General features: G+C 36.8%; 2 protein-coding genes across 4 annotated transcripts; one reads left to right on the top strand and one right to left on the bottom strand.

Annotated features, from left to right (window-relative positions):
• Positions 1-23329, top strand: LOC6505769 (histone-lysine N-methyltransferase SETD1). Of its 2 annotated transcripts, XM_001964311.4 has the most exons (6): positions 1-271; positions 339-710; positions 761-1010; positions 16178-19878; positions 21627-22260; positions 22319-23329. In XM_001964311.4, the coding sequence occupies exons 2-6, from the start codon at positions 526-528 to the stop codon at positions 22490-22492; spliced, it is 4944 nt and encodes a 1647-aa protein (XP_001964347.3). In that variant the 5' UTR covers positions 1-271; positions 339-525; the 3' UTR covers positions 22493-23329. The 2 variants fall into 2 exon arrangements, with proteins under 2 accessions (XP_001964347.3, XP_032305647.1); XM_032449756.2 differs by lacking the exons at positions 16178-19878; positions 22319-23329 and having other exon boundaries at positions 21627-21756.
• Positions 23319-26028, bottom strand: LOC26515043 (mediator of RNA polymerase II transcription subunit 21). 2 transcript variants are annotated; one of them, XM_014905448.3, is made up of 2 exons: positions 25804-26028; positions 23319-23732 (listed from the first exon to the last, which is right to left on the bottom strand). In XM_014905448.3, exons 1-2 carry the CDS (start codon positions 25843-25845, stop codon positions 23340-23342), a joined length of 435 nt encoding a protein of 144 aa, XP_014760934.1. In that variant the 5' UTR covers positions 25846-26028; the 3' UTR covers positions 23319-23339. The 2 variants fall into 2 exon arrangements, with proteins under 2 accessions (XP_014760934.1, XP_044570057.1); XM_044714122.1 differs by having other exon boundaries at positions 25984-26010.
• Between the last annotated feature and the right edge of the window lie 1044 nt (positions 26029-27072).

The following is a 27072-nucleotide window of genomic DNA, read 5'->3' as shown; positions in this document are numbered from 1 at the left end:
ATTATCGACCGATATACGATATTTGCATCCTAAAGGCCTCGTTTTTCTGCATATTTTTGCTTCGTGTTTTCATATTTTACATTTACTTGTTAAATAGTTTCACTGATCCACATTTGCGCTATCTAAATTGCAAGTAACGACCAGTAACCTCAATATAGGTTAAGGAGATTCATTGATAAATGTTTCCTAATATAGTTAATATATTTATTTGAAAGAATTCAGAGAAATGTCCACATGAAGCAGAAATTGAAGGATGAAATAAGTGTTCTAGGTAATGTTTTAAACAGTCAATAAAATAGATTAGATTTTGTTATTTAACAATTTTTGGATTATTTCAGATATATTTTTAAAATCTGGCCTGGACACAGAAAGTCTCCAAAAACATCAATCATTAAGGAAATGCAAAACAAAGAATTTTAATGCGCCTAATACTTGTGGCCACAATCTCATGTCCGGCAGATTTAGTACAATCGTGACAATAGCATCACATGCTTAATTAATCTGTTATTGACGTCCCAAGCAAAAATGCACCGTAACTTTAAACTTTTAGCAGACCCACAATTGGTAAAATGCGGTGCTAAGCTGTATCGTTACGATGGGGTTGTACCAGGAGATCCGACTTATCCAACAATAACGCCAAGGGACCCCCGAAATCCTCTTATACGTATTCGTGCGAGACCAGTTGATCCACTTCTGCTTCTTATACCTAGGTATGGATGAACATCTTTTAAAATATATATTAATTTTGAATACCTCACAGATTTGTGATCGACTCCGACTACGTTGGTCAACCACCGGCTATTGAAGTTACTGTTGTCAACCTAAATGACAATATCGACAAGCAGTTTCTGTCCAGCATGTTGGACAAATGTGGGACATTCGATGAAATCCAAATTTATCATCATCCAGTTACAAACAAACATTTGGGCATTGCCCGGATTGTTTTTGAAAGCACAAAAGGAGCGAGACAATTTGTTGAAAAATACAACGAAAAATCAGTAATGGGAAAGGTATGTTTTATCGGTTGTTTTCTTGTATTATTATGTTTATTATTAAGAAGCTTTTTCTTTGCCGTTACTATTTATAGGGGGATACGTATACATATGCGTGTAATTTAAAACAAAATGAAAATTTTCAGAAAACGATCTACGCTAATGACAAAGTTTCAATTATATTCGTATTCCTTTGCAAAGTAATCTCTTTGGGTACAAAGAAAATTCATTACGGTCCATGGGAGACCAAACTTTGACGCAAATCCTTGCCCCATATCTGTTAAACTTGTTTTATTAGTGATTTTAACACTCGTATATAGGATCAGTTCCCGAATAAACTTTTGGACTGGTATTCTCCGAAAACAAGAAAAGAAAGCTAGATTCGGGTGGCACCAATGTTTATATATCCTTGCAGCTGAGTGATTTTTGTAATTTCCAGTTCCAATTATATCCAGGTTGCTCACAGAAATCGCCAACGGAACAGATTAGGCTGAAATAAATTTTTTATCGAAAATTTCAGCGGTCATACAGGATTTCTGAAATTTTGCCATGTCACAAAACTTTTTTAATATCTCTGTTCATGAACATCTCTATTAATGAAGGATTTAATATTTTGTTACAATTTAATAGCAAAGTTAATTGAATTTAAACTCCACAATTAGCATTCCCAGCGGAATGTCGTTTTCTTTGTGTTCATTCATTTGTCTATTGTGATCTATTGGAAATATCGCATTGACCAAAAGTTTCCCCACCCGCAGGCTTGAGTAAATTTCGGAATTCTGTGTGAAGCTAGGGCTGACAGCTCCGAGATGTCGATTAAATATCTTTTGTCTATATATGACAATTTGAGATGTTATTTTCTGTTTCCAAACGACCAATGCATTTTAGAAGTATCACTGTGGACGAAAGTCCACGAGGTGACGACCTGCATGCCTAGGCGTGCGCGAGGAAACTCTATATATAGCCGAAGAATTAAAAATTTTCTGTAGGCAACCGATCTAAATGAATGATATACCAATCGAAAGGTATTGTTTCAATTAGATAATTTTTGTCGAAACATATTCCAAAAGTTATTTGGTTTGGGAGAAATTAGGGTGTGGGAAAGTGGGGCTAGTGGACACATTTTAGTCCCCAGATAGTTTTTATATATTCGCATTCTAGAGCTAAATACGCGTCGATTGGTACCTCGATTGGTGCATATAAAAAATATTCTTGTTCGGCACGTGACTGATTTTTTTTTGTTTTTCTTGCACGTGCCGAACAAGAATATTTTTTATATGCAATTTTGTACACCTATATAGCATATTTTCGTCACTAAAATTGATATCAGATATTTTGGGTTTCGCATGCAGGTTCGTCACCGGTACTTTACCTCGTCAAGAGGTTTTTTATATGATTCTATATACAGTTTTTCGTTTTTTCACAGTGTCGAATTTTAACGTTATTTATAATTTTTTTTTCCCGAAATATTGAAATTAAATTTAATCTATTAAATTGGTCAATTCTATCAAGGAAAAAAGTAAACTTTTATTGAATGACAACATGCGAGTCGACAAAAGTACCAATAAAACAAGAAAGGGCGGAGCCGAAGTTGATATACCCTTGCAGAAAGGTAGCAGCTTATATTATTATACATATATATGTCGGGAAATGGTGTTGGTTTTTCTCAGCCATTTTCTATTTCACCACGCGCAGCGAGTCGCAATGATATACTTTTACGTTTGTTCACTTCTTATGGCTGTTCTTGATTTCCTTCCCTTTCCTCTTCCTTCTTTCCATCATTGCGCCACGCTCAGCAGGGCTTTACTCTCCTTCCCTACCGCGCTCTTATTCAAATAAGCTTCTCTCTCTTCATTTTCAATGCTCATTTATTTCCTTTTAGACTATACACATAACTTATAATTAATCAGTAAATATTATTTGAAATTAAATCCAACTTATCTCCGACATATGCAATTACCATTTTCCCATATCCCGTAACATTAAAAGATCTTAGCAGGAACTTAACAAAAATGACAGGACATTGTATACGGTTTATAAAAAATTTTGCTAAACAGGAAAAGTTACCTTTGTTTACCTCTCACTTACGTATTGCAACAAAAATGACAGGACATTGTATACGGTTTATAAAAAATTTTGGTAAACAGGAAAAGTTACCTTTGTTTACCTCTCACTGAATTACAAATATTGGTTAGAAGTAAATTACAAATATTGGTTAGCTGATTGTGTAATATTATAAAACTATGTAAGTCTACCAATTTACCAAAATACTCAATAATATACTTAAATATTCAAAATTTAATTTTGATTATTAAATACTCAAACGTCTCTAGAATTTTTATACCCGGTACTCTTAAAGTACAAGGATGTATTCATAAGCATCTAAAGCCAAGTCGACATAGCCATGTCCGTCTGTTCGTATAAACACGAGGATCTCTGAGACTATAAGAGATAGAGCTATAAGATTTAACATAAAGCTCTAAGATTCGAAGACTCCTGTGAATGAAGCCACTGTGCAGGCTAGCTGCCTTGGTCCTCAAAACTTTAAACCAATGATCGACACACTATAGGTCTATTGATATGATTGCATTGAAAAAGTATTAGTAACTGCAAACGAAACTGGAATAGGACTTTACTGAACACTGCCTTAAACGCGTTTCTCTCGAACCAACATTTTTAGCAGGAGTTCATGATACATTAAATTTGTAAATGAACGATTGTTTGTTTTGAATTTTAACTGTAAGTTTAAAACAGGAAAGGAAAGCTAACTTCGGGCGGAGCCGAAGTTGATATACCCTTGCAGTGAAATTTGGCAAATCAGATTATTTTGTCCAAAATAGAATCTGTACCAAGTCCAATCTTTCTAACTTAAAAAACACCAAAGTTGTGGCATTTCCGATCAATCAGTTATATGGCAGCTTAAGGATATAGTCAACCGATCCCGGCTGTTTCGACTTATGTACTACCTGCAAGAAAAAGAAGGATGTGTGTAAAGTTTCAACTCGAAAAACTGTCAGCTCTAAAACTGAGAAACTAGTTTGCGTAGATACCGACAGACAGACGGACATGCTTATATCGACTCAGGAGGTGATCCTGATCAAGAATATATATACTTTATAGGGTCGGAGATGTCTCCTTTACTGCGTTGCACACTTTGGACCAAAATTATAATACCCTCTGCAAGGGTATAATAAAATTTTGGCCAAATCGCACTGCATGCCATAATAAGTTCCATGTATATTCCGAAAAATGCACTACAATTTGTTCTCTATATGCCATTCTATATCTGTATTAATGAAACACTGAATGGTCAGAAACTTCTTTAGGTCTAGAACTTTTTTTATACCCTTATAAAATTTCATAAGGATTTGGCCGACTATATCCAATAGCTGTCATATTACGATTGGAATTGGCATAACTTTTTTGTTTTTTAAGTTAGAAAGATGGAATTTGGTAGAGATTCTCTTTTGGGTAACCCCAAGTAGTAAAAGTAACCCGATTTGCCAAATTTCAGAAGGATCGGCCGATTAAATTCTAAAGCTGCCATATAACTGAACGATCGGAATTGGCATAACTTTGGTGATTTTTAAGCTAAAATGATGGGACTTTCTACGGATCCCATTTTGAGCAATATAATCCGACCTGCCAAATTTCATATCGGCCGGCTATATCCCATAGACGCCATATATCTGAACGATCGGAAGTGGAAAAACCTTAACTGCAAGGGTATATAAACTTCGGCTCCGCCTGAAGTTAGCTTTTCTAACAAAAAGGAAAGCTATCTTCGGAACCAATGTTAATATACCCTTTGTTGGGACTTGTGCCAGCATCAAAAATCATAATTATTTCTATTTCTATTCTCTCAGTGTAACCAGCCGCAGCGGTCCACTAATTGCCCGTTATCAGCTGCTCCATATTCTTTGTTTCTCCCAGATTCGCATGCGCTTTGTTGTTCTTTTGTAGCGCATGCAGTTTGGGAGCTTTGGTGGAGCTTCTGCGCAAGCTCTTAGGTTTTAGCACTTGTAATTCGGCATTGTTGGGATCGGCCGCTGCCGTTGTTTTGGGGTTAAATTGACCCAATAAAATTATTGAAATTAAATTGTGGACTCTTTATTAATTCGGTCGCTATCAAAACGCTGATAGCTCAACATTGGTGACCCCGACGTGATCGCGCTCTAATTGATTTGTGATCATTAAAGTGCTTAAAGGAAACCTTGCAAAGGAAAACTTGTTGCTGTTGTTTCCATTGCATTGCACCTTGCACAAAAACAAATTGCATAATGGAGTCTGGAGATGTAGCTAGTGCCTCGGTTCCTGCAAGCAGGGAAAGGCTTTTGCGGCGAAGAGCAGAGGTGACCTACCAGGAGATGGAAGCCCTGCATAACAAGGTCAAGGCTGCAGTTCAGAAGGAAGATTTGACCATCATGGTACTGGAGCCGTTGGAAATTGCGTTGCGCAAGAAATTTACCACACTCCAGGATGAGTTAGAGCGATTGAGCTCTGTTGAAGTTGGGAGTGAATTATGCTGGAAGTTCTCCCAGCTTGCCGCTGATGTGCGCTTTGACATTCAGGTGGGAATGGCAAAGCACTCCATGAGGGTACCTGCACACTCCACTTGTCTCGACGGCCCCAATGGTCCCACTGCTTCGTCAATGGCAGAACCAACCATAGCGGTGGTGAAGGTGCAGGATGGTCTGTTGGAAAAGCGTCGCTCATGCAGTCAGGATTACCCGCTGGACTGCGACATCCAATCGGGTTCTCAGGTTTTTAAATTGGAGCGAAACCTGAACAAGGATCACGATATCCAGGACGTGTCCAATTGCGTCTCATCAGTGCCCCTGCTATCCACCGCTCCCCCCGTGGTCGCTATTTCAACGTCGCATCTGGCAGTTGTCTGCGATGGATTTTCTGAAGCTGCTGAACTTAATCCCTCATCTGGCTCGGGATTTGGATTATTGTCACCGTTGCCGATTAAGTCAGCACCCAGGTCTGACTCCATTCGGAACTCTAGCCTGCACCCTTCCAATGGGGGGAGGTCGTCCGCATCGCTGCTGCCGCCGTTTGCAGCTGCCAAGGTGGCTGCTGCTCCAGCCGTGAAGGCTCCCGATCCTGCAATCGAAAGGTGCGCCTACGCGCAATTTCGGAAAGATGTTTCCTTCCACTCTCGCCACTCTGTTGACGCTTGGCTCGAGCGCTCTCTGGATCTGGATGGACACGGCAGCCTGCAACTGAGAATTATGGACCTTGAGATCATCAGCAATATTATGTGATGAAGCTGCCCCATGCCCCTAAGGATTTTTTGTTGAAAGATGGAATTCAACGGGGGGAGGATGTTGGGACTTGTGCCAGCATCAAAAATCATAATTATTTCTATTTCTATTCTCTCAGTGTAACCAGCCGCAGCGGTCCACTAATTGCCCGTTATCAGCTGCTCCATATTCTTTGTTTCTCCCAGATTCGCATGCGCTTTGTTGTTCTTTTGTAGCGCATGCAGTTTGGGAGCTTTGGTGGAGCTTCTGCGCAAGCTCTTAGGTTTTAGCACTTGTAATTCGGCATTGTTGGGATCGGCCGCTGCCGTTGTTTTGGGGTTAAATTGACCCAATAAAATTATTGAAATTAAATTGTGGATTCTTTATTAATTCGGTCGCTATCAAAACGCTGATAGCTCAACACCCTTTCTGAAAAATGTATGTTTTTTTTTATTTCCGATCAATAAATAATATGCCAGCTTTAGTATAGCCGATACTGCCGTTCCAACTTATATTGTGCCTACAAATAAATAATGGATGTGTGAAGTTTAAAGTGGATAGCGATAGAAATTTACAACAATTTCACACCACGTTTCATACTTCTGACCAAAATTATTATATTCTCTAAAAGTAAAGCTACCAGTTTTTTTTTATAGCATCCGAATTAAACAACCAAAATTTCCGTGTTTGCTTGATTATGCGATTAAACTGATCTTAATATATGTACATATGTACATATATGCGTGTTCACACATTCACATACACGGGTATGTGTGCGTCTGATTTCGTTTCTAAGCCAGCTAGAATTTTTGTAACTTTAAGTTTGATACCCTAACAAAATGGGAGTATTCATTATTAGTTCAATAAAGAATAATGTAATATTTAAGTTATATTATATTTTTGAATAACAGAATACGATTCATATTTGTTCAGAAACACGATTAAATTTTTTTTAAAATAAATTCTACAGAATCTTGAAAATATTCTGCCAAATTTTCAAGTCGATTCGAATAAAAGTCCTGAAAAGGGGCACACTCGAGGTCAGGTAAAGGCAGTGCGCAAACTTTAAGCGCGTTTTTCTCAAAACTGTGTTTTTGAAGTCGGTTGTCAAGATTTCTCGGAAATTACTCAACCGATCTTGATACAATTTTGCACAGGCCTTCGAGATACGATTATCTAGAATTTGAACGAAGGATTTTTTTTCGTTGAAAAAAGTATTAAAAAAAAAAACAAAAAAGGAAAGCTAACTTCGGGCGGAGCCGAAGTTTATATACCCTTGCAGTTGCATCTTAAATTTGGCATATCGAATTATTTTGCCCAAAGAGGAATCTATTGAAACTCCCATCCTTCTAACTTGAAAAACAACCAAGTTGGCATTTCCGATCAATCAGTTATATGGTATCTATAGGATATTGACGGACGATCCTTATGAAATTTAGCACATCGGATAAGTTTGCCCAAATTATAATGCATAGTGTTCGTCCGTAGAGCGTCATGCGGCAACTACGTCAAACTTGAACTCGCGGGAGTAGCGGTAGGTCCCGGAGTCGTAGTCAAAGACCGTAAATAGTCTGACTAAATTTACCTGGATTCTGCAAGGGACTGCTCGGGTTGACCAGGCGCTTGCTGTGATCAGGCTGGAGTTGATGTGGGGTGCTTGAAGTCCTGGGCTGGTTTTCCTCAAGTACCGGTGGTATGGTGGGTCGGCTGATTCCTTATCGGCCGGTCCTACTGGCGGTCCGTTTCACGGGAGCAACACTCGAAGTAGGTTAGGTAACGCGGGGTCTACTGGTGGTCCGTTTTACGGGAGCAATACTCGAAATAGACTGGTATGCCGCGGGATCTCCTCGTGGTCCGTTTCACGGGAGCAACACTTGAAGTAGACTGGTATGCCGCGGATTCTACTTGTGGTCCGTTTACACTGGAGCCACGCGAAGTAGATAGTTTTTAGAGAGTCCTACTTTGTGAATCGTTTTACACAGGATCACATGATGTAGGTCAATTTTAAGTGCCGTAGTTTCAGCACTGAGGAACGAGACTATTGACTCTGATCTCGCAACTATCTTTATTTCAGAAGAACCATTCTTATATAAGATGACCTTCTACGGAAGGTCAATGTTATGGACGTGCTCAAACTAATGTTAATGCCAGGGTCACCCACCTCTGAGTCTGCTGACTCAGATTGCTTGTTTATGCATTGCTAGCACATGCTTGGGTTTTACTTGGTTTTTGATCAGTCGGTCATTCTTCTTGCTGATAATGCTGATTTCTGCTTCTGGCGCCGTCTACTAGTACTGGGTTATTAGGTTGGATATCGTTTATGCTTATTGCTAATAGGTTAGTGGTTTTGTATATTGCAACATGCTGATGCATATTGATTGGATCAAATTACAAGTGCATATAGGGTAGTAGGTCTTGGCTTTAGGTGCCAACATTCTCTCCCCCAACCCCAAAAAAATTTTTGAATCATGTGGGTGAGATGTCCAACATTTATAAGATACCAGCGATAATTCTATCCGACCTGTTGTCTCCTTCGCCTTGTTGCGCGCCTTCGTAACCATTCTCTTTGGGCATCCCATGAAGTACTAGACCTTCTTTCTGGTTGGTCAGTGCGCATACAGGACTCTTGGTCCTCTCTTGACCTTGCTTCTTGCTCCCTTTTGAAGCTGGATGTTACCCATGCCAGATAGGAGGTGACTTCTATTTCTTGAATTTCCATGGTTGCTGGCCCTTGCACTCTGTGCTCTTCAGTTGTGAGTTGACAACCTTGGGCTTGTGGTTCGGGGTCCGTCTGCGGCTCTCCTTGTTGATCCGCAATGAGTGGGGACTATGTAATCTTCCGGATTTTACTATTTGCTCCTTGCCGATGCATGCAATCAAACTTTGTCGTGGCTTGTTAGCTTCCGGTGTCCAAGCCGTCGTATTACCGACGACTTGCTCTGCCTTGATATTAGGAGCTGATTCCGGTCGTACTGGCCACATCACAATCCATCCAAGCGCGGTATTTTTTAGTAGTGGCTATCCTTCTCCCAAATATTCCTGTTGTGGCCTCATAAGCTGGGAGAGGATTTCGGCGCCCAACAACAGATCAATATTCTGGGGCTGCGTAAAGTCAGGATCGACTAAGCGCAACTGAGGTGAGATATTTCTTGGCGCTTGAATAGGGTGGGATGGTTGATTGGGCATTATTTCCGGTAGTACAACGACGTTGACTTGATCTTCGAAGTCAGTGGTTAATGATGATAGGGTCACCACAGCCTTTTTTCGTGACCTTTTAGTTGTTCCCCCAGTGCAGCGATGTTTAGGGTTGATGGCTCCAATTGTAGTCCAATTGTCAGCCATCCTTCTGGTGACGGATGTTAATCTGTGATCCAGAATCTAGGAGTGTGCGGCATTGATGAGGGGTTCCGGCTGGTCCATGTATTGCCACTTGGGCGGTTGGTAACAGAACGGTGGGCTTATCTGTAAGCAGGGCTGTGGCTGAAAACACCAATCGTGATGAACTGGATCGAAGTGGAGCAGCCGATGTATTTTTATGCATTGTTACTTGACTGGTTGCCTGACGCTCAAGGTTTTCTAACACCTGCTTCAGAGATTGTCGATTGGTTGGATCGGTGACGGCTAGTTCTAGAGATGACAGCGTGTGTGGGTCCAATCTTTCCTCAATGATGTGTATCAAGATTGGCTCCCAGTTGTCTGTTGACATCTTGAGTGCGTTGAGAGTGGCGATCGTTCGGAGCACGGTATGATGTAGGCTGCGCAGCTGGTCCGCTGATCCATTTGTTCTGGGGTATCCAAAAAGGTCTTGGATCGCGAATTTAATCAACAGCCGTTCATTTTGGTATCGATTCTTTAGTCGTTGCCAGGCATCCTGGTAACTGGTTTGTCCGCCAATTGACGTTGAGATTAAGTTTTTTGCTTCACCTGTTACATGATTCTCCAAATGACGGAATTTTACTGCATCGCTGTAGTCTTGATTGTGGATGCATTCCGTAAAAATTTCGTAGAATCGTAGCCAATGTCGGTAATCTCCGTCAAACTTTGGTATTTCTACTGGTGGTATTACAAGCGGAGGTGCGATCGCAGGTTTTTGTGTTGATGCTGAAGCCGATTCTTCGCTCAGAAACGAAAAGTATTCTGCTCGTACCACCTGAAATCTGTCATCGGTGTGTCCATCATTTTTATGGCTGGTTCCAGGTCGATGAGATCATGGTATCCCGTGACGATTTCCTTCCATAGCTCCTTCATTTGTTGTCTGACGTGTGTGGACACTTCCCGTCTTTCGGTGCGGTTGCACAGAAAGTCTTCCATATCGTCTAATCGTCCTTCATGTCTTCGTTTTAATGATGTTAATCGAAGGTCTTCTCCTTCGTTTCCTCGTGATGTTTCCTCGGGGCCTTTGTGACGGGACTGACACTGATGGGATTCCATCCGAAAATATTGCTTCATATTTTTTCACAAGCTCTTCTAGCGCTTTGGCCTTTGTGAAATACTCATTCTCAGGACTTAGTGCTAGCTCATGGAGCTTGGTATCATTTTTTTTAAACTGGGTCCATGAGTGAGTGAGCTGTCTGAGTCTCTCCTCGAAGTATCCTTCCTTGAGTTTACGCTCTGCGGAGTCCTTAGTGAAGTTTCTTATTAGCCTTTGAGTGGCTATGTTGCCTTCAATTTGATCATCAATGAGCATTTGGACTGCGGGGTCTGATTCTGATCCCATTGTTGTTTCTCCGTTGAGTTAAATTGCGTTGAGGCTTGTGTTCAAGTTGTGATCCTAAAGGATCACGCCGGGGTCACCAAATGTTCGTCCGTAGAGCGTTATGCGGCAACTACGTCAAACTTGAACTCGCGGGAGTAGCGGTAGGTCCCGGAGTCGTAGTCAAAGACCGTAAATAGTCTGACTAAATTTACCTGGATTCTGCAAGGGACTGCTCGGGTTGACCAGGCGCTTGCTGTGATCAGGCTGGAGTTGATGTGGGGTGCTTGAAGTCCTGGGCTGGTTTTCCTCAAGTACCGGTGGTATGGTGGGTCGGCTGATTCCTTATCGGCCGGTCCTACTGGCGGTCCGTTTCACGGGAGCAACACTCGAAGTAGGTTAGGTAACGCGGGGTCTACTGGTGGTCCGTTTTACGGGAGCAATACTCGAAATAGACTGGTATGCCGCGGGATCTCCTCGTGGTCCGTTTCACGGGAGCAACACTTGAAGTAGACTGGTATGCCGCGGATTCTACTTGTGGTCCGTTTACACTGGAGCCACGCGAAGTAGATAGTTTTTAGAGAGTCCTACTTTGTGAATCGTTTTACACAGGATCACATGATGTAGGTCAATTTTAAGTGCCGTAGTTTCAGCACTGAGGAACGAGACTATTGACTCTGATCTCGCAACTATCTTTATTTCAGAAGAACAATTCTTATATAAGATGCTAAATTATACATACTTAAATCTACGGAAGGTCAATGTTATGGACGTGCTCAAACTAATGTTAATGCCAGGGTCACCCACCTCTGAGTCTGCTGACTCAGATTGCTTGTTTATGCATTGCTAGCACATGCTTGGGTTTTACTTGGTTTTTGATCAGTCGGTCATTCTTCTTGCTGATAATGCTGATTTCTGCTTCGGGCGCCGTCTACTGGTACTGGGTTATTAGGTTGGATATTGTTTATGCTTATTGCTAATAGGTTAGTGGGTTTGTATATTGCAACATGCTGATGCATATTGATTGGATCAAATTACTAAGTGTGCATATAGGGTAGTAGGTCTTGGCACTAGGTGCCAACACATAGAAAGTCCCATCCTTCTAACTTGAATAATAACGAAGTTATGGCATTTCCGATCAATCAGGTATATGGCAGCTATAGGATATGGTCGACCGATCCCTGCCGATCCGACTTATATACTGCCTAAAAACAAAAGAAGGATGTGTGCAAAGTTGCAACGCGATAGCTTTAAAACTGAGACACTATTTTGCGTAGAAACAGACAGACAGACGGACATGCTCATATCGACTCAGGAGGTGATCCTGATCAAGAATATACAGTACTGGCCAAAATAATAAGTACACGCTTATAAGATTTCTTCTATGTTACGTAAATCTTTTTTTATTTCCGTAACGAACCAATTCTAATTTCTTTTAGTTTTCTGGCATAATGTTGATTATAAAAATACTTAACATAACAATATTTCACGAAATCTGTAGAATTTATTGTGGATTAAACCTAAAAAACAAAAAAAAGGGTTGGTCAAAAAATAAGTACAGCAATTCTTCAAAGCCTCTAACTTAAAAATAAAAAACATTTTCTCAATTTTTTTTTTTTAGTAATCTTATGCTAATACCTAGTATATCCCCCTTATTTTGTATAACTTTTGTTATCTGTTTTGGCATGCTGGGCATTTAATTTATGGCACGTCTCCAAACCTTGTCTTTTCTTCGAATTGCTGCAATTCTTCTTTATTTTGAAATGTGTTTGTGCCAATCCGACGATTAAGCTCTCCCCATAGGTTTTCTATTGGGTTTAAGTCTGCAGTTTGACTTGGCCACTTCATAATGTCCACGTTGTTTTCGGTGAACTAAGCCTTGACCAGCTTTGATGTGTGTTTTGGGTCGTTGTCCTGTAGAAAGACCCATAGCAAGGGCATGTCTTCCTCAGCATTATGTCAGACAATATATTTTTATACCCAAATCGGGTCATAGTATCGGTAATCCGATGAATCGGGACAACTCCATGCCAAGAAAAACAGTCCCAAATCATATTCTTTCCGTTTCCGTGTTTAACGGAGTACCTTCTATTTCGAGTACCGGGCGTCGAATTCTTTGCCTTTGGGTCGACAAAACAAGTCGCACATTCTTTCTGGAGTCGTTACCAAATAGATTTATTTTTGTTTCGTCACTCCATAGGACATTATTTTGTGACGGAGAGGAACTTTTGTGGCGATGCGTCCTTGTAAGCCAGCATTAGTAAGTCTACGACGAACTGATCTAGACCATATTTTATGGTCAATATGAGCAGCAAAGACCCGAAGTACAATTCGGGTGTCGGTCGTTTGACAGGATTTCTTCTTCCGAACTCGAGTTTCGAATTGAACCTTGAATTCGAGGTCATTCTGGAACAAAAATAATGACGGCCCAAGTCTTTTAGCGATTTCCAGAAGACTTTATCCTTCCTTTTGCAGAATTAAAGCAATTTTTCTTTTTTCTGTTGTACAATTCTTTTTTTTGCCACAACTATAGAGTTTTTTTTCCTGGGATATCCTTAAATATGCTAGGAAATAATAAAAACAAACATATCTTAACTCGAATCTAGCTTTAATCCTTTAAAATTTATCAAATACACAGGTGTACTTATTATTTTGACCAGACCAAAATGATCGCCCACCCAGCAGAAAATTAAGCTTAGTATTGAATACACGAGGTTCCCATATTTTATTCTTGCTTTAGAAATTGTGTAACACGTGCATTGCATAAAAATCGAGTTATATCGAAACAAATAAACACTATATCTGTGTACTTATTATTTTGGCCAGTAGTGTACATACTTTATAGGGTCGGAGATGTCTCCTTCACTGCGTTGCACACTTTTGACCAAAATTATAATACCTTCTGCAAGGGTATAAAATGTTTAATAATAATAATAATAATAATAATAATAATAATAATAATAATAATAATAATAATAATAATAATAATAATAATAATAATAATAATAATAATAATAATAATAATAATAATAATAATAATAATAATAATAATAATAATAATAATAATAATAAATAATAATAAAATGTCCCAAAAATCCAATTTTCACTTTTTTTCCGTTGTTAAGTTTCTAGTTGTAGGTCTGTACTTATAAAAAATAATTAGTCTTTTCACTTCGGGTGATTCTGTCAGGAATGGTGCTGTCAACGCAAAAGCACCTTTTTTCCAAGGGGTCATGGGAAATGACGTGTCAATGGCCTGTTTAATATTTTTTTCAGAAAATTTCTCAAATTCTTTTTTAAATATATATATTTAAGAAACTTAAAAGATTCAAAAAAATGTTTCATTTTTTATATAAAAAAAAAATTTTTGAAAATAGTCAATTTTTTGGCCGCGCAAACCCACCGTTAGGTTGGTTAACCCCTTAAGATATTATAAAATTCGAGATCGAGATTTTCAACACTTTTTTCCAAGGTTATATCAAATTTGACTCTGTAAATGCGAATATACATTTTTTTTCAACAGAATATAAATATATTTTTATACCCTTGCAGAGGGTATTATAATTTCGGTCAAAAGTGTGAAACGCAGTAAAGGAGACATCTCCGACCCAATAAAATATATATATTCTTGATCAGGATCACCTCCGGAGTCGATATGAGCATGTCCGTCTGTCCGTCTGTCTGTCGGTTTCTACGCAAACTTGTCTCTCAGTTTTAAAGCTATCGAGTTGAAACTTTGCACACATCCTTCTCATCCATCCATCCGCGCTGAAAATCGTGGCTAAATCAGGTCGCATTCATGACCCAAAATCAAAGAAAAAAAATTTCCCCTTACAATCTCCTAATTTGATAATCATTTTTTTAAATATATTCCTTAAAAATTACTGTTAATTTATTTTGAAAACTAAATTAATATGTTAAGTAAGATTACATTATTAATATTGCAAACTATATTTAATTATTACTCACCCTGGGATTTGAACCTTAGTGCTTTTGTATACTGGACCGATATGCATGCCTCTAAGCTATAAAGGAATCGCGCGTACTTTTGTAACAGACTATAATATACCTCTAAAAATGTGCATGTTTAAAACAATCTCAATTAAGAATCCCCATTTAAAAAAATATATTGAATACAACAGTTTGTGTAAATTAAATTTTTATGCAATTTAAAAACAAAAATTAAACTAAACAGAAATCAATTCATAATAAAGATTTTTCTGCTTGGAATCGAACCCACGACCTTACGATTAACAGGCAGATACCTTAATCATTGAACCTTGGGGTCAAAGTTTTCCACGCAAAATATTTAGAATGTCAAGAAAATATTAGTAATTAATAACTAATATCGAATATGCGTAATTTCGAACTCTAGCAGCAGCAGAGGACCGGCAGAATTACTTTGTTTTGACGTTCGAAGAGCAAACCTTATTAAGGGGGCAGGATGGTTTGAGACTTCAACAATTTTTTTTTTCAGAAATTTTTTAATTAAAAGAACATTATCTCAGGAATATTCTGTGCAAGTTTCATGTTGATCGGACTAAAACTTGCTGAGATACCGATTTTCTAGTTTCTTTCTATCCATATACTTTCAATTGCTTTTAAAACTTTAGACGCGTTTTTCTCAAAACAACTTTTTTAAGTCGGTGCGTAACGTAACTCAAAAAGTAATGCTCGAATCAAAATAAAATTTTTCACACATCTTAAATACAATAAATTCTTGCGGATGAATAATGGGCTAATTTTTATGTAAAAATGGTACCTCCGACTTTACAACCGCGGCAGAATTTATCCGGCCGACTGCCCGTCACGGGATAAATAATAATTATTTCTTAATAAAAAAATTCCTAGATACTCTCCAAATATAGCCATGTATCGTGTAAAAAAATTAAATAATTATATTCACTCAGAAATGAAAAAAAAAATCGCAAAAATCTGTTTTTTTTTCAGCCTTTGAAACCATCCTGCCCCCTTAAATTGTTTTTGTTTGTCGAACGTAATTTGACATTACGGCCGGAAAAGGCGATGCCAGGAATTTCAGTACTGCTGGGACATTATAATTAGAAATGTATCGGTGAATTTTTATCTATATCTATAAAAAAAAAGAAAAAAATTATTACCGTTCTGTACAAATGGTTTAAATTTAGTGAAGTTTTTTACCTTTCGACAATCGGCTTTAGCCGATTTATTTTAGAGATTTCCTTTTTTATTAATAACTATCCGTTTTTAAATTTACGATTTAGATTTTAAATGTCTTCTGCGATCCTTTTGGTGCCATATTAAAAAAAACCATTGAAAATATTACAAATCCCATCGTTACAAAACAAGGTTTTATTTTGAAAGGTCAAAAAATCTCTTCTATGCAACAAGTGCAAGGAACCTGCCAAGACGGTGATTTTGCCGACAGTAACTTAGAAAAAGATACCTTGGATAATATAGGTGTTGGATATAGAACTACAGATTTAAGTTCTGATATTGAACGCAGCAATGATCGTTACTGGGATCGTATTAGAGAACGTGAAGGAGATCGATATTTTAAAGAACACACAAGTCGTCATTCATCAGAGAGAAATTATGATCGTGAACAAGGAAACCACGACAAGTTCTTAAACACTTCAAGGCAAAGTCGAAATTTTTATAGGCACCGCTCCAGGGATAAAAGCTCAGAAGTTTCTAGAGAAATATTATTTACTGGAAGTGATAAACGTAGAGATTCAAATGTTAAGTCACGGGACTACCATCGCTTAAGAGAACGTGATCATTTTCGAGATGGAAAATCACAAGACCATTCAAGAGAAAAAAGAGATTACCGATATAATTCATCAAAAGAAAGAGACTACCGAGAAAGAGACCACGACCGTTCATCGGATAGAGCTCGAAGGGATCGTTCATCGTTTAAATACACTAAACGATATCAGAGTCATGAATATATTAAAAGTGATATTGACAACCATGAAAACTCAAAACATCATCATTACTATTCAACTGTGCCATTATCTGGATTGTCTCTTTTAAATTACGGGTACAATAATTATAATTACTCTTCAACTGAAGGTGTGCCTACATGGTACGAGGATAAGAATTGGAAAGCCCCTCAACCTGAATTTCAACCTCAACCACCTCCCCCGCCACCCCCTGAAGAAGAAGAGAATTGGGATGAATTGGAGCTTAAAATTGATAAAAAAGATAGCCAGATACTTTTAGAATCCGCCAGCGCAAAACCTCAATCACCCCCTGAAAACCTAAATATTGAGAATAAACCTACAAAAATAATTGAATCAAATATAGAGATTGGAAATGTAGATTTAGATACTCGTATTGCCTTAATATTTAAAGGAAGAACTTTTGGAAACGCACCGCCTTTCCTTCAAATGGAGAGTAGCGACTCTGAAACCGAAAAAGGAAAACCCGATAAATCCCATGAAAATTATTCCGATTCAAATAATTCAGTTGATGGAAAAACACTTGAGAAAAAGAAATCAGTATCAGATCCTCATGGAGCTAGTGACATCTCAAGTGATGAGGAAATAGTGGTTCAAAAAGATCCATCAAAAAACAGTATTATCAGTGCGAAGGACGGAAATGATGATAATATGTCTCTATCATCCTTGTCCTCTCACGAGGATACAGTGCAGAATTTAACGGCTTTCAGTGGTTCTGTAAATAAAAAATCCTCAGTACCCTCTTATATGTATCAAAGTACATCAAACCAAAATCCATACTATTACCAAACAACTTCCTATGGACATTATCTTTCAAATATACATACAAACTCCAGCTTAAATAATCCTTATTTTTCAAACTCTGCCTATATGCAATCTGGTTATTTGTCAGGTGTAGGAACTATTGATTTTGATACTTATGTACAATCATATGACGCTCAATATGCTTTTACAGATCAAAATGATGAAATAAGGCAAAGAGTAAAAAAAGTAATAAACTACATTGTTGATGAGCTGAAGCAGATTCTTAAGCGAGATGTTAATAAGCGTATGATTGAAATAACTGCTTTTAAAAATTTCGAAGCCTGGTGGGATGATCATTCATTAAAGGCTCGTTCCAAACCCTTTGTTGAAGCGGTAGAATCATCTATAAGTTCGACGAATTTACTAACAGATAACACTTATAACGATAAGGCGCCAGACAATAATACATTTCTTAATTCACAAAGGGAAATTCCGGAATTTCAATCATTTTCAAGTATTGGTATACGAGCGGCAATGCCTAAATTACCATCTTTTCGACGATTACGCAAACGTTCTAGCCCTATTCCTAACCAAAGACAATCATTAGAAAGAGATCTAAGTGATCAAGAGGAAATGGTACAACGTTCTGACTCGGAGAAGGAGGATTCAAATATGGGAAGTTCAGATTTGTCACGTTCGAATCTTAAAAGAAGGCTTTTAAATCAAACTGTTAAGCTCCGAACTTCCCCTTCAGATACAAATTCAAAAAGGAAAGGAAGCGCATCGAGTTTTTTTTCTTCATCCTCTTCTTCATCGTCTTCTGAAGTTGAAAACGAAAACAATGAATGCGTTGAAAATGAAAGAAGCAGTGAGGATGATAGTTTAGAAGACGTGCAGCAACAAAAAAATATGTGTCAACAGAAAAAACATTTTCAAAACCGAAGATGTGTGAGCTTTAAATCACATGAATATAATAACATTAACAATATATATTCCGACTCCGAAGAGGAGAAAAAAATGAAATTCCCCGACGAATCAAAAAAAGATCAATCAACAAAAAATCATATTTATTCAGATACGGATGATGATAATGCAAATACTGAAGAGGCAGTATTGCTTCCTCGAATACGCGAGAAATTGTTTTCATCTATACCTTCTGATCTGGAAGATATCAGCAAAGATAGTAGTTTTGGATTGGCCGAAGATGACATAGATGATACATTTGTTCTACGTACTACATTAAAACTTAATAATGAATCACGACGCTCTCTGACACCAGTACCACCACCAGACTACGATGAAGAGACAATTCACAGAAATTCAGATTTTTGCAAGGAGAAGCCTAAGTTCGATTATGGTCGAATCTATAGTGACTCGGACGAAGAACGCGAGTATCAAGAAAAAAGAAGGCGAAATACAGAGTACATGGCACAGATTGAAAGGGAATTTTTAGAGGAGCAGGAAAAGAAAAGCAAAAACTCTCCATCAGAAATTTTAATAAGCTTCGATTCAACACGTGAAAACAAAATGTCAGATGACCATGAAATTTTTAATTCTGCCAATATATCAAAGACGTCAATTCACTCTATGATTGGCCCAAAAATTGATATTAACGAAGGTGCAGCGATAAAATCCGAACACATAATAGAAAATATAAGTAACGATGAAAATATGAAAACGGAAAATAATGATATGGGAGAATTTGAAAAACCCAGTGCTAATAACTTTTCTAATACTGCATTAAGAGGATCTAACCAAGCCTGTGGGATTTTAAAAATCGAAACAAAGGAATCCCAATCACCCGCTTCTTCTGAAGGTGGATACAGCCAAGCTTCACAGGCTAGTCAAGTCGCCTTAGAACATTGTTATTCTTTGCCCCCACATTCACAATGTATTTCTTTGAATGATACTTCAAATAATATTGATACTCATAAAATGAGTTCAGATGGTCATAATATTGCCGGTCAATTACCAAAAACGGGTCCCGGTAGGCCCCGCAAGGATACCATTCGTACACAAAAAAAAAAGAAAGATTCAGTTCCACGTCAGTCTAAGAACAAATTGGTTTCGGCTAAAAAAGCATTAGCTGAATTGGCCCGACAAACCATTAATTTTGTTCCATATGATATGTATGGTGCACGTGATCAAAATGAGGAAATGGTTATATTGTATACTTTTCTTACGAAAGGCATTGACGCCGAAGATATAAGGTATATAAATATGAGCTATTCAGAGCATTTACAAAAGGAGCCATACGCGTAAGTATTAATCAAAATATGTGTACATATTATTTTCAAGTATTATACAGATACCTACCAATTGCCCCCTCTAATAAACTAAAAATTAGGTCTAACTTATAGGGTATTATTTGCTTTACGGGTTAGGATAATCTTATTAATTTCTAATGGGCTTTTATTACAACAATGACACTTTCTGTCTTATTCGTAATGGAAACTTATTTTGGTTAGACTTCTTTCTTTTAATACAATTTACAGTAGCGGACAATGACATCCGGTGAGGTAAAAAATAATACTAATTAAATTTTGTCCATCCATTTGGAAATAAAACGTATGGTATTATTTTTCCATTTGGAAAAATAAACGTAACATTTACAACAAGAAAGGAAAGCTAACTTCGGGTGGAGCCGATGTTTATATATCCTTGCAGTTAGGTAGCAGCTTAAATCACGATATATATACATACATATATCTGATCGTATATAGTTTTCCGATTCTTCTTCAAGAATACACTTATAGGGTCGGATATATCTCCTTCACTGCTTATTTTGACCAAAATTATAATACCCTCTACAAGGGTATAAAAATGTAGGAAAACAAAATTCTGATGTTTATATTCCGTTTCTCTACCTAAAATTTATTCATCGAATCATTTACATTTCGGCCCTCCGAATATCATTTTTTCTGGATCATTTTTTCGCAAAACTGTTTTTTTCGCTGGTCGCCGGGCATAAAGTCCTGCCTTCTCAAGGCGAATTCTAACGATTCGAATGCTTATTTCGACTCTTTTCGATTGACAAAAATCACTGCTTACATCTTCCGCAGATTTGAAACGATCAGTCATGCTTAAATGTGTAAGGATTCGATCCTCGTGGTCGTTGGTCTTTTTCTTTCCTGAGCCAGGCTTACTCTTTAGGGTTCTGGTTTTCTCCAAGTTTTTCCCCGGCAAGTCCCCGGCAGAAGAATTACTAAATCCAACTTCAGCGCTTTTTTTCACGGAATCTGAAGTTTTCCGATCGTAAGTCCAATACGTCATATTTTATACAACTTAAGCCTAAAAGGCTTTCAGATCAGCAACGCTTATTACTTCCGGGACTATGACGTCAGTTTCAACTCGAAAAAATTACCTAGGCACCTGACACACTAAAGCAAAGGTAACATTTAGTGCCAGTACATGGAAATGTCCGGATTTCAATATCCGCTACTGTTATTCCTTTCAAATTCATTCCAAAATAAATATTTTGTTTAATTGATCCATTTGATAGTTCTACATTTTATTGTACCAAGAAATCCGGGCTAGTATCTCAGACCACTTGTTAAAGTTGCACCTAAGATCTTATTATTTTGGCGCATACATGAGACTCTTCTTTCTAGTTACCTTAATAGGTTAGATTGTTGGTAAGGTTTTCATATAATTAGTCTAGTAAGTGATTAAAAAAAACAATATAGAGGCCCATATTTTTAGTGTTTTTTACGCCCACCAAGTTTCCTATTCAAGTTGAGTTTTAATGTATTTGCAATGAAATTATAAAATACTTTCATGAATTCATGAATTCAAATATTTTTGCCATTTTTGTGCAGTCTAAAGATAAGGCTTTGTCTGATCTACAATAATAGTAAATTCCCTTTAAAAACATTGTTTTTTTTTTGTATATACATACATATGAATTGTAGATTTGAAGATAGTTATAATAATTAATGATTTTGATTCATACAGCTATATATGTATGTATATGATCATAAATATTTTTTTATATTTATTTTTTTAGTATGTTTTTAAACAATACACATTGGGTAGATCATTGTACGACTGATCGTACTTTTTGGCCTCCACCATCTAAAAAAAGAAGAAAAGAAGATGATCTAATGCGTCATAAGACTGGATGTGCTAGAACAGAAGGTTTTTATAAATTGGATGTTCGAGAAAAGGCTAAACATAAATACCACCATGCAAAAGCTAATGCTGATGATTTGCTTAATGAAGACCGTTGTGACGATCCCACTGCACTTACCAACCACCATCATAATAAGTTAATATCTAAAATGCAAGGAATTTCGCGAGAAGCGCGGTCAAATCAGCGACGACTCTTGACCGCGTTTGGTTCCATTGGAGAGTCTGAACTTTTAAAATTTAATCAACTCAAATTCAGGAAGAAACAGCTTAAGTTTGCCAAATCTGCCATACATGACTGGGGATTATTTGCGATGGAACCCATCGCTGCAGATGAAATGGTCATTGAATACGTCGGCCAAATGATTCGCCCAGTGGTGGCAGATCTAAGGGAGTCCAAATACGAAGCTATTGGAATTGGAAGTTCTTATCTGTTCCGTATAGATATGGAAACTATTATAGATGCTACGAAATGTGGTAACTTGGCTAGATTCATAAATCATAGCTGCAATGTAAGTAGTTTTAACTTAATTAAAAGTTTTAAAGTAATGTACTTATTTTATATTTTAGCCGAATTGCTATGCTAAGGTTATTACCATAGAGTCTGAAAAGAAAATAGTTATTTACTCAAAGCAACCCATTGGTATTAACGAGGAAATAACATACGACTACAAATTCCCTTTGGAGGATGAAAAGATTCCGTGTCTATGTGCGGCGCAAGGATGCCGTGGTACTCTTAATTGAAGCTTTGTATTTTTATCAGTGCGTGTAAGGTTTTGTCGAAATAATTGAATTTAAAATTGGTGTGCTAATAATTTAGAATGTAAAAAAAAACAAAAATCCTATGTAAATATAAAACAAATATATCTTTATATTGTGTAAAATCTTGGCCCTTTCCAAGTAAGTCTAATTCGCCAAATACTAAGCTTAATAGTAAAAAATTGGTAGAGTTGTTTGATTTATAAATTTATACTTAATTTAAAACATACCTTTCTAAGACAAATGATAACACTAGTTTAAAAATTTAAGGGTAATCGAGTGAACCTTAAAATTGTTTGATGATTGTTTTATAATAATTTGGGATCGGAGAACACGAAAATTACATCCGTTTATTTTGCTTAAGAACAGTTTTAGAGATATTTTTGAAAATCATGTTTTTGTGGTCTTTTTTCCTTTTTGGTAATAAAAAAGGGATATGATCGAAAGGTATTGAAGTGATGTTTATGTGAATGTATAACAACTACACAAATAGTGTAATTTTCGACCAATTTTGAAAATTTTAATTTTTTAACACTTCAAGAAATTCATGCTCTCCGACCTGAGTAGTACAAGTTTATGTTAAAAATTAAAACTTTAAGTAAACCATTTAAATATATTACTACTGAGTATATATGTTAAGTATACACATTTTATTTTTTCTAATTCTTAAACGCCTATTAATAAATAGGAAAAAATGTATATAATTGGAAAGTGTGAGTGAGTAGATTAATAAAATAATACAATTTTTATAAAAAATAACTAGTAAAATCAGTCTTAGGAGACGTTAAGTTACTTCTATGAAAATAAACTATTATAAAGAAATATAATTTTTTTATTGAAAACTTTGCTTAATTGATATTTGCATATCTAGTTGAGCTTGGGCAATATTTTCCAAAGCAGATTGAATTTTTTCAAGTAATAGCTCTCCCTTTTGGACAACCTCCTCCAGTTCGACTGCCGTTTCCTGATTTTCATTCTCTAGTTTCTTAAGGCTGGAATTTTGGAGCTCAATCGAACTGTCTTCGTTTGGCAACGATTCAATCAATGTGTCAATATCTTTGGCGCATCGAGCAATAAGTTGTGCAAATAACTGCGCATAATCCTCTGGTTGAGTTGATTGAGTAGCATTAGGAGTTTGAGAACCTGTTCTGTCGAAGTTCAAAAATTTACTTGGAAACGATGTTTGTTGTATAACTCCAATTGCATTGCAGAAGTGCTCGGCTTGCTGTTAATGAAAAAAGGAAAACATAATTATGACAATAATGTGATAACGTGACAAATATTAGAAAAAAGTTTTGAAGTAATAAACCGGGCGGATTCCATTTTTTAAAAAGAGTGGAAAATACTTTCTTATAAAAATGTTGGAAGCAGCCCCAAGCGTCTTTAAAAATAGCAAGGTTAGCAAATACAACAAGATAAGCCAATTCCGATCGCCACATTTATATGGCAGCTATAGGATATAGTCAGTTGATCCTTGTGAAATTGGGTAGATCGGATTACATTGCCCAAAATGGACCAAGTCCATCTTTCTAACTAAGGGGGCAGGATGGTTTGAGACTTCAAAAAAATTTTTTTTTCAGAAATTGTTTATATAATAGAATATTATCTCAGGAATATCCTGTGCAAGTTTCATGTCGATCGGACTAAAGCTCGCTGAGATATCGATTTTCTAGTTTCTTTCTATGCATATACTTTCAATTGCTTTTAAAACTTTAGACGCGTTTTTCTCAAAGCAACTATTTTAAGTCGGTGCACAACGTAACTCAAAAAGTAATGCTCGGAAATAAAATTTTTCACACATCTATAATACAATAAATACTTGCGGATGAACGGACGTTTTTTTTTAAATTTTGTTTACCATTTTTACGGGCCGACTTTACAACCGCGGCAGAAAATTCAAAAGCGCATATTTTTATACCCATGCGGAGGGTATTATAATTTGGGTCAAAAGTGTGCAACGCAGTGAAGGAGAGATCTCCGACCCTATAAAGTATATATATTCTTGATCAGGATCACCTCCTGAGTCGATATGAGCATGTCAGTCTGTCCGTCTGTCTGTTTCTACGCAAACTAGTCTCTCAGTTTTAAAACTATCGAGTTGAAACTTTGCACACACCCTTCTTTCCTTTGCAGGCAGTATATAAGTTGGAACGGCCGGGATCGGTTGACTATATCCTATAGCTGCCATATAACTGATTGATCGGAAATGCTATAACTTCGTTGTCAAGTTAGAAGGATGGGAGTTTCAATGGATTCCTCTTTTGGCAAAATAATTCGATATGCCAAATTTCATAAGGATCGGCCGACTATATACGATCCTCTATATATCTAATAATATAAGATGCGTGGCGCCACCTAGCGGACTGCGACTTAACTGCAAGGGTATATCACTTCGGCTCCGCCCGAAGTTAGCTTTCCTTTCTTGTTATTTCTAACATAGTTAAAAAAAAGTAGTTTTGAACGGGAATCTCAAAATTAAAATAAAATTTATTGATTTTTTTAACATTTTTACGTTTGGTCTAAAAAAATTTACTTTCAAACGACGTAAACTTTGCAATGTAAAATTAAAGGTTTTTTCTTTTACAAAGTTTTTTTTTTTAACGTAATCTTAAGAATAGACGGAATGTATGAATAAAACATCTATCTTGCTCTATTTTCTTTAATAAATTTTGAACTATCTGATCGGGATGGTTGAGGTGTCAATGGTTTTTAAAGAGTTTAATTAAACATAAGTATATATAAAAATTATATTATTACATATATTTTGTCTTGTGACTCCAATAATTGCTACAATTTAGTGAATAAGAATTGTTTCACTGTCACGCAAATGACGTTTGGCAAATGTTTCGATAAAAATGGCTTAATAATATTTAAATAATATCATGGATTGGCGCCTCACCTTTTTAAATGGGAAAACATTTAAATTAAACACAGCAAATTTTAAAATTTTCAGCTATATTTACCTCTTAAAATTTCATTGCTTCATAACCTCCCCTGAACAAACAAACATACATATGTACATATGTATTTTCATGGTTTCCGTGGTACACCTAAATTTTGGGTCTGAAATTTCAGCAACTTACGTTGACCACCATTATTTTTAGTACATATATGTATGTACATATGTATATACATATAATAAAGGTATATTTTATAAAAATTTAATTTCAACCTTATATGAACCGTCCCCAAAACTAGACGTGCCCTATAAGTCCCATTTACATACATGTACATTCATATGTAATAATCATCCACAAAATTTATGTTTTCATAATCTTCTTTTTCATTTTCATTACCTGATTAACTGTATCTTGCAACTGCGTAAGCCTATCAGCCATATTTTTAAAATCTTCAGAAATTGAAATATATTCCTTTAGTCTTTTCTTTTAGTTTCTTCTTTTTAAATATTCTTATAGTCCGAAGATAAATGTACAGGGAAAACAAATTTCATATATATCTGAGGGAAAAAGTGTTACCATATTGTCCATACTAAAAAATGCACTAATAAATATTAAAATATTAGAAATATTTTTCTCTATAGCTTTTTTGGACTGGTCGTACCTTGTAGTCACATCTGTCCGTCAAGTTAGCGTTAAAGTGGAACGATGTAATCGGAACACGTCATCGCATTTTTTTTATTTTTCTGCTTTGGCACTAATATGAACAAAATAAAGTCTATAATTGCTCCCCTAATAAAGGGTGCCCCATTGCACGGTATACCTTTGTAAAGCAAATTTTTTACTGAATCGAATGAGATTTCTATCAAAATCGCTCCCAACGATTCGATGGAATCTCCCTTGAAAATGCATGTGGTTGACCAATACTCGGTTTCAACAGCATCACATGTTTTGACGCTGAACAGCACGACTGCAGGCATGATCGATTTTGATATTCCCCATTATTTCTTCTTATAGAGGATATCCCATTTTTGACGGTGTACTACGAGAATGATTATTTTTGGCTAAATCAAATGTCGGTATTTCAATCAAAATTGCTCCCTACGATTCTATGGAATCTCCTCTTGAAAAGTTCTGAGCCCGATTGACCAATAATGACCTGGCAATGCTTTCGAAATAAAAAGTATGGAAAAAAGGCTACTTCTTCAATGAAAGCACGTCTGGTACAATATCCTGCCACTGCCAATCCTTCTCCTGTAGATGAAGAGGAATGGCAATCTCTTGGAACTTTTGACAAAAGCTCGACATTGGATCCTAAAATTAAAGGATTTAAAAAAATAAACAAATTAAACCAAAAATCCAAAAACAGCCACACAGCCACACAAAAAAAATATATTTTTTCGGGTCTGGAGGTCAGATCATGTTTACTATATGGGGTCACTGAAACCGAATCCGAGGTCCGAAAACCCCCAGCAAGTCAGGGTTCTGACGTAACCTCAAAAAACCTCATACAAAATTATATTCGAGTCCGGGGGTCCATGTTTATTATATGTTTTCGGGGTCGCTGAATCCGAATCCGAGGTTCAAAAAACCCCATCACGTCAGGATTCTGACATAACCTCAAAAAACCTCATACAAAATTATATTCGAGGGGGTCAGACCATGTTT

Source organism: Drosophila ananassae, chromosome 2L, assembly GCF_017639315.1.
Source record: "Drosophila ananassae strain 14024-0371.13 chromosome 2L, ASM1763931v2, whole genome shotgun sequence".
In the NCBI taxonomy this organism is placed as follows: domain Eukaryota; kingdom Metazoa; phylum Arthropoda; class Insecta; order Diptera; family Drosophilidae; genus Drosophila; species Drosophila ananassae.
Note: the sequence above shows the minus strand (reverse complement) of the source record. Positions and strands in the feature narration are given on the sequence as shown.